The sequence below is a fragment of the Megalops cyprinoides genome, chromosome 2, assembly GCF_013368585.1.
Source record: "Megalops cyprinoides isolate fMegCyp1 chromosome 2, fMegCyp1.pri, whole genome shotgun sequence".
NCBI lineage: Eukaryota > Metazoa > Chordata > Actinopteri > Elopiformes > Megalopidae > Megalops > Megalops cyprinoides.
The window spans coordinates 68,854,645-68,862,144 of NC_050584.1; the positions used below are offsets into that span (position 1 = coordinate 68,854,645).

The 7,500-nt window shown below is 52.8% G+C and overlaps 1 protein-coding gene across 1 annotated transcript in view; it reads left to right on the top strand.

Moving 5' to 3' along the window:
* Positions 1–7,500, top strand: part of LOC118772359 — a 44,963-nt gene that overhangs the window by 8,448 nt on the left and 29,015 nt on the right. Inside the window, exons 8-15 of the mRNA XM_036520620.1 lie at positions 1,178–1,290; positions 1,552–1,658; positions 2,031–2,167; positions 2,899–3,006; positions 3,707–3,814; positions 5,255–5,371; positions 6,720–6,894; positions 7,141–7,409. Of these exons, the coding sequence (XP_036376513.1) occupies positions 1,178–1,290; positions 1,552–1,658; positions 2,031–2,167; positions 2,899–3,006; positions 3,707–3,814; positions 5,255–5,371; positions 6,720–6,894; positions 7,141–7,409 (1,134 nt within the window). The remainder of the gene's footprint in view (positions 1–1,177; positions 1,291–1,551; positions 1,659–2,030; positions 2,168–2,898; positions 3,007–3,706; positions 3,815–5,254; positions 5,372–6,719; positions 6,895–7,140; positions 7,410–7,500) is intronic.

A 7,500-nucleotide genomic window follows, 5' to 3' on the forward strand; every position in this document is an offset into this window, starting at 1 on the left:
GTTTCAGTGTGCTGCAGCTGCAGTTACTCTCTGTCAGGCTGTTTCAGTGTGCTGCAGCTGCAGTTCTGTCAGGCTGTTTCAGTGTGCTGCAGCTGCAGTTCTGTCAGGCTGTTTCAGTGTGCTGCAGCTGCAGTTACTCTCTGTCAGGCTGTTTCAGTGTGCTGCAGCTGCAGTTACTCTCTGTCAGGCTGTTTCAGTGTGCCGCAGCTGCAGTTACTCTCTGTCAGGCTGTTTCAGTGTGCCGCAGCTGCAGTTACTCTCTGTCAGGCTGTTTCAGTGTGCCGCAGCTGCAGTTACTCTCTGTCAGGCTGTTTCAGTGTGCTGCAGCTGCAGTTCTGTCAGGCTGTTTCAGTGTGCCGCAGCTGCAGTTACTCTTTGTCAGGCTGTTTCAGTGTGCTGCAGCTGCAGTTCTGTCAGGCTGTTTCAGTGTGCCGCAGCTGCAGTTCTGTCAGGCTGTTTCAGTGTGCTGCAGCTGGAGTTACTCTCTGTCAGGCTGTTTCAGTGTGCTGCAGCTGCAGTTCTGTCAGGCTGTTTCAGTGTGCTGCAGCTGGAGTTACTCTCTGTCAGGCTGTTTCAGTGTGCTGCAGCTGCAGTTCTGTCAGGCTGTTTCAGTGTGCTGCAGCTGCAGTTACTCTCTGTCAGGCTGTTTCAGTGTGCTGCAGCTGCAGTTACTCTCTGTCAGGCTGTTTCAGTGTGCTGCAGCTGCAGTTCTGTCAGGCTGTTTCAGTGTGCCGCAGCTGCAGTTCTGTCAGGCTGTTTCAGTGTGCTGCAGCTGCAGTTACTCTCTGTCAGGCTGTTTCAGTGTGCCGCAGCTGCAGTTCTGTCAGGCTGTTTCAGTGTGCTGCAGCTGGAGTTACTCTCTGTCAGGCTGTTTCAGTGTGCTGCAGCTGGAGTTACTCTCTGTCAGGCTGTTTCAGTGTGCTGCAGCTGCAGTTACTCTCTGTCAGGCTGTTTCAGTGTGCTGCAGCTGCAGTTACTCTCTGTCAGGCTGTTTCAGTGTGCTGCAGCTGCAGTTCTGTCAGGCTGTTTCAGTGTGCTGCAGCTGCAGTTCTGTCAGGCTGTTTCAGTGTGCTGCAGCTGCAGTTACTCTCTGTCAGGCTGTTTCAGTGTGCTGCAGCTGCAGTTACTCTCTGTCAGGCTGTTTCAGTGTGCTGCAGCTGCAGTTACTCTCTGTCAGGCTGTTTCAGTGTGCTGCAGCTGCCGGTGAATCCCGAATTCAGCGGAGAGCTCAACAGCCCCTTCCACCCCAGCCTGCTGCCCATCCAGTGCAGCTGCACCTGGATCTTTCAGGTAACTGTCACTGCTGCACCTGGGCATGGCAGGTAACTCTTCCTCTTTCCAACTCTGGTTTCATTTTGAATGTATATATGCATGTAATAACATATGTTAAGTATGAAATGAATAGCTGACCACAGCAGATGGTCCTGTCGAGAGTGCTGGAAATTTCCAGAGGCACTCAGTGCTGGTGTGTCTGTGTGTGTGTGTGTGTGTGTGTGTGTGTGTGTGTGTGTGTGTGTGTGTGTGTGTGTGTGTGTGTGTGTGTCTCTGCAGAGTCCGCATCCTGTGCTGGGCGTCGCTCTGAAGTTTCAGAACTACATGCTGAGTCTCAAAGACCTGAAGGGCTGCGAACATGGCTGGTGGAAAGTAAACGAGATCATGTAAGAGAGAGAGAGAGTGTGTGTGTGAGTGTGTGTGAGTGAGAGTGTGTGAGTGTGTGTGAGTGTGTGTGTGTGTGAGTGTGTGTGTGTGTGTGTGTGTGAGTGTGTGTGTGTGTGTTTGAGTGTGTGTGTGTGTGTGTGAGAGTGTGTGTGTGTGAGAGTGTGTGTGTGTGAGAGTGTGTGTGTGAGTGTGTGTGTGTGTGTGTGTGTGTGTGTGTGTGAGAGTGTGTGAGTGTGTGTGAGAGTGTGTGAGTGTGTGTTTTTCCTGTGTAAGCATTTTTTTCTGTGTTAGCGTGTGTTCTAGCTGTGTAAGCATGTATCTCCTGTGTAAGCGTGTTTTTCCTGTCTAAGCGTGCACCTCCTGCTCTGCAGATACTGCGGCAGCTACGTCGACCACTCCACCGTGTTCCGCATCCCAGACCCGAGTCCTGAGGTGGTGTTCCGCTGCAGCTCACGCCTGGCCGACCTCCCGTTCAGTGCCCAGTTCAGCAGCTACAACATCAGCCAGCGTGAGCCTGCAGATCCGGGACTCTTACTGCGTCTGTCCCTCACACTGACCCACAGAGTGTTAATGTTCCGCGTCTGTCCCTCACACTGACCCACAGAGTGTTAATGTTCCGCGTCTGTCCCTCACACTGACCCGCAGAGTGTTAATGTTCCGCGTCTGTCCCTCACACTGACCCACAGAGTGTTAATGTTCCGCGTCTGTCCCTCACACTGACCCGCAGAGTGTTAATGTTCCGCGACTGTCCCTCACACTGACCCACAGAGTGTTAATGTTCCGCGTCTGTCCCTCACACTGACCCACAGAGTGTTAATGTTCCGCGTCTGTCCCTCACACTGACCCGCAGAGTGTTAATGTTCCGCGTCTGTCCCTCACACTGACCCGCAGAGTGTGACTGTCACCAAACCTGTCCCTTCTTACTCCACACGTGTGTGTTTCTCTCTGGTTTCTCCTCCATGCTGGTGTGTTTCTCTCTGGTTTCTCCTCCATGCTGGTGTGTTTCTCTCTGGTTTCTCCTCCATGCTGGTGTGTTTCTCTCTGGTTTCTCCTCCATGCTGGTGTGTTTCTCTTTGGTTTCCCCTCCATGCTGGTGTGTTTCTCTCTGGTTTCTCCTCCATGCTGGTGTGTTTCTCTCTGGTTTCTCCTCCATGCTGGTGAGTTTCTCTCTGGTTTCTCCTCCATGCTGGTGTGTTTCTCCCCTCCTCTCACTGCAGTCTGTCTCGTTCTCTGTCCCAGCATGCCCTGACAGTCACTTCCTGTGCTCCACCGGGCTGTGTGTGGACAAGGGCCGTCGGTGCGACGGATTGGACGACTGCAGGGACGAGAGCGACGAGCTCTTTTGCGGTAGGCGGGAATGGGGGCGGGGTCGCAGCGATGCTGTAGGTGTTGGGGTGGAGTCAGAGTGATGCTGTAGGTGTGGGGGGTGGAGTCAGAGTGATGCTGCAGGTGTGGGGGGTGGAGTCAGAGTGATGCTGTAGGTGTGGGGGGTGGAGTCAGAGTGATGCTGTAGGTGTGGGGGGTGGAGTCAGAGTGATGCTGTAGGTGTGGGGGGTGGAGTCAGAGTGATGCTGCAGGTGTGGGGGGTGGAGTCAGAGTGATGCTGTAGGTGTGGGGGGTGGAGTCAGAGTGATGCTGCAGGTGTGGGGGTGGAGTTAGAGTGATGCTGCAGGTGTGGGGGTGGAGTTAGAGTGATGCTGCAGGTGTGGGGGTGGAGTCAGAGTGATGCTGTGGGTGTTGTAGATGGCAGTGTAGCATAGTGGTTCAGAAGCAGGACTCATGCCTGAAAAGTTGCCAGTTCGATTCCCCATTGGGACACAGCTGCTGTACGCTTGGGCAAGGTACTTAACCTAGAATTGCCTCAGTAAACATCCAGCTGTATAAATGGAGAACATGTAAAAACTGCAACCTATGTAAATCACTCTGGATAAGTGTGTCTGCTAAATGCCAATAATGTAATGTAGTGGTGGGGGGTGGAGGGGGTGTCAGTACAGGGAGCAGTACAGTGTGTCCATCTGATCCCTCTCCATATTGCTCCCCCTTACAGCCAAACCCTCCAAAAACTGCGCCGGCCCCATGCCTGTGCACCCACTCTACGTCTGCAATGGAGAGACAGACTGCGCGGATGGCAGGGACGAGACCAACTGCACCCTGGGTAAACGTGGCCACCTCTGCATCTGTAGTACACTCTTCTCAACACAAGTCGGGGGGGAGCTGGGTGGCAGTGTAGTTAAATTAGTAGCAGTTAAGGTGCAGGACTCATGATCAAGAAGTTGCTGGTTTGATTTCCCACTGGGGCGCTGCTGCTGCTCCCCTGGGCAAGGTACTTAACCCAGAATTGCCTCAGTAAATATGCAGCAGTATAAATGGATAACATTGAAAAAACTGTAACTGATGTAAGTCACTCTGTGTGAGAGTGTCTGCTAAATGCCAATAATGTCGTGTAAAGAAGACCACTGCACACTATGAGAACTGCAGGTGCATTATGGGAGCTGCAGGTGCATTATGGGAGCTTTCAGAGTGTGGCTGAGCTGGCTGGGTAAAGAAGACCACTGCACGCACCCTGGGTGTGGCAGGGTGTGGCACACACTCTACTTTACCTTGAGTTTAACCTGTTCCTTGCCAGCTGTTTTGGAACAGAGCAAATAGGAGAAAGACATTCATGTAATTTAAGCACTTGTGCTCCCTGCAGTGGATGATAGTGTAAAAATTTAGGCATTAATGTGGTGATTTATGACAGATGACCGTCTGTCTGTCTGTCTGTCTGAGTTATGTTTCATGAAACCACACTGTAGCTGTTAAAGCAAAGTGCTGCAGCTCAAACAATGCCGCTGCTTTGCTGTATTAATTTACTAAACAAATGTGAAGTGTTTTGTGAATAAACATGATCGCCAGTATAAATCTGATCAGTAGAAACTCATTTTTGGGATAAGTTAGTTGTGGGTTACCCGTATATACCGCTGGATGTTTACTGAGGCTGTTGTAGGTTAAGTACTTTACACAGGAATACAGCAGCAGTGTCCCAGCGGGGAATCAAACCAGCAACCTTTCAGTTACAAGCACGGCTCCTTACTACTATGCTGAACTGCTGCCCTCAATTTATACAACACACACGCACACACACACACACACTCACACACACAGACTCACACTCACTCACACACACACACACACACACACGCACACAATCACTCACACATACACACTCATACACACACACACACACACACACACTCACACACACACACACACTCATGCACACACACACACACTCTCACACACACACACACACACACTCTCTCACACTCTCACACACACACACACACACACACACTCTCTCACACACACACACACACACACTAGTTTCAGGGGCAGCAGCAGGAATGTTCCGGGCGGCTGAATCAGTCACATTCCTCTGCAGACAGAGTGACAGCCATGCAAGGCTGAGAGAGAAGAACCAACAGCTCATTATCTGTGTGTGTGAGAGGGAGAGAGAGAGGGTCTGTGAGTGTGTGTGTGTGTGTGTGAGTGTGTGTGTGTGTGTGTGTGTGTGAGTGTGAGTGAGTATAACGGGTCTCTCTCTCTCTCCCTGCAGAGACGAGCTGCTCTGAGATCCGTTTCCAGTGTCGCAGTGGCGCCTGCATCCTGAAGAGAAACGCAAAGTGTGACGGAGTGCCGGACTGCCCCGACCACAGCGACGAGGCCGACTGCGGTGAGTAACGCTAACGCTACAGCAACGTCACAGCAACGCAAAAACAACGTTACACACACACGCCGTATCACACCTGAACCAACCCAAAAGGTAAGACATACCGGCCCTAAACATACTCTACACCAACTCAAAGCCAACACTAAACTAACGTTCAGCAGACTTTTTGCGAATTGTAAGTCACCGCTAAACCCAACCCAGCCCAACATAACCTGAATTAACCATATTACAGTACTAAACCAGTGTGAAGATAGCTTGTACTAACCACAAAACCAGCACTAAACCAGTGTTAAAGTAGCATGTATTAACCACAGACTAACATTAAACCAGTGTTAAAATAGCTTGTACTAACCACAAACCAACACTAAAAAAGTGTTAAACAGCCAGTACTAACCACAAACCAATGCTAAACCAGTGTTAAAATAGCCTGTAGTAACTACAGACTAACACTAAAACAGTGTTAAATAGCCTGTACTAACCACAGACTGACATTAAACCAGTGCTGAACGGCCTATAGGAACCACCATGTGATTTATGTACGTATCACTTCAGCGGAAATGTGGAAGATCAGCAGCACTGCCCTCCGCTGTTTAGAGAAAGGAGTGCAAGCCGGTGTCCTTCAGGCAGCTGCAGGGTGAGAGTGCGGGACTGAGGAAAGAGGAGCTCTCCCCAAACGCTGGCGGGGGGAGTTTCAGGAGCGCGGGGCTTCTGCAGGCTGAAGATCTTCCCCTGATGATCTGCACTCTTTGAAAATAATGACAGAATGCGTCACTGGTTCTTTGATCATTCTGAGATTATTCCGGTGTTTTCCTCGGATGAGCGTGTGGCAGGCGTGACCTTGCATGACGTGGTGCCTGGCTGAGTGTGCCTGTGTTTGAGGCCTGAATCATCTCCCCCCCAGAGGGGGTGGGCCGGGAAAGCCGATCCTCTCTGCGCTCATTTTCTCTCGGACTCGGCTTTGATCACTGACACCACCGGCTGCCTCCCGCATCACAGCGGATCTAATTGAATTCGCCTGACCTCCAGTGACCCCTGCCAGCCTGACTCAGCATTCTGAGCGCAGCTTTCAAGAGACGCTCACGAACACACTGACCGCTGCATCACTCTGACCGCTGCGTCGCTCTGACCGCTGCATCACTCTGACCACCGCTCTACACGCTGACCGCTGCGTCGCTCTGACCGCTGCATCACTCTGACCGCCACTCTACACGCTGACCGCTGCATCACTCTGACCGCTGCGTTGCTCTGACCGCTGCATCACTCTGACCGCCGCTCTACACTCTGACCGCTGCGTCGCTCTGACCGCTGCGTCGCTCTGACCGCTGTGTTGCTGTGTGTGTTGGGCCTGCAGCCTGTGGCCTCCCCAGCCCGCGGAAGCAGGGCCGCGTGGTGGGCGGGGTCGGCGCTGCAGAGGGGGAGTGGCCCTGGCAGGTCAGCCTGCTCTTCGCTGGTCACCTGTACTGCGGCGGCACCGTCATCTCAACCGACTGGCTGCTGTCTGCAGCTCACTGCTTCAACAGAGAGAGGTAACACACACACACACACACACACTCACACACACTCACACACACTCACACACACACACACTCACACACACTCTCTCTCTCACACACTCACACACTCACACACACTCACACACTCACACACTCACACTCACACACACACTCACACACACACACACACACACACACTCTCTCTCTCACACACACACACACACACTCACACACACACACAGCGGAGCGGTGAGGTGACCTCTGACCCCGCGTGTGCAGGCTGTCGGACCCGCGGCAGTGGAGCGCTCACCTGGGGATGCTGTCTCAGGGAGCGGCGAGACACGTGGCCGAGGTGCGCAGAATCGTGGTGCACGAGTACTACAACGCGCTCACCTTCGACTACGACATCGCCCTTCTGCAGCTGCGCAAGACCTGGCCCCCCTCCCTCAGTGCCTTCATCCAGCCCGTCTGCCTGCCCCCCCCCTCACAGGCCCTCGCAGACGGACAGCCCTGCTGGGTCACCGGCTGGGGGTACCGCTCCGAGGGAGGTGGGACTGTCTCAGACACGTCACATCGCATCACATCACATCACATCACATCACGTCACATCACATCCACCATCACATCACATCATATCAC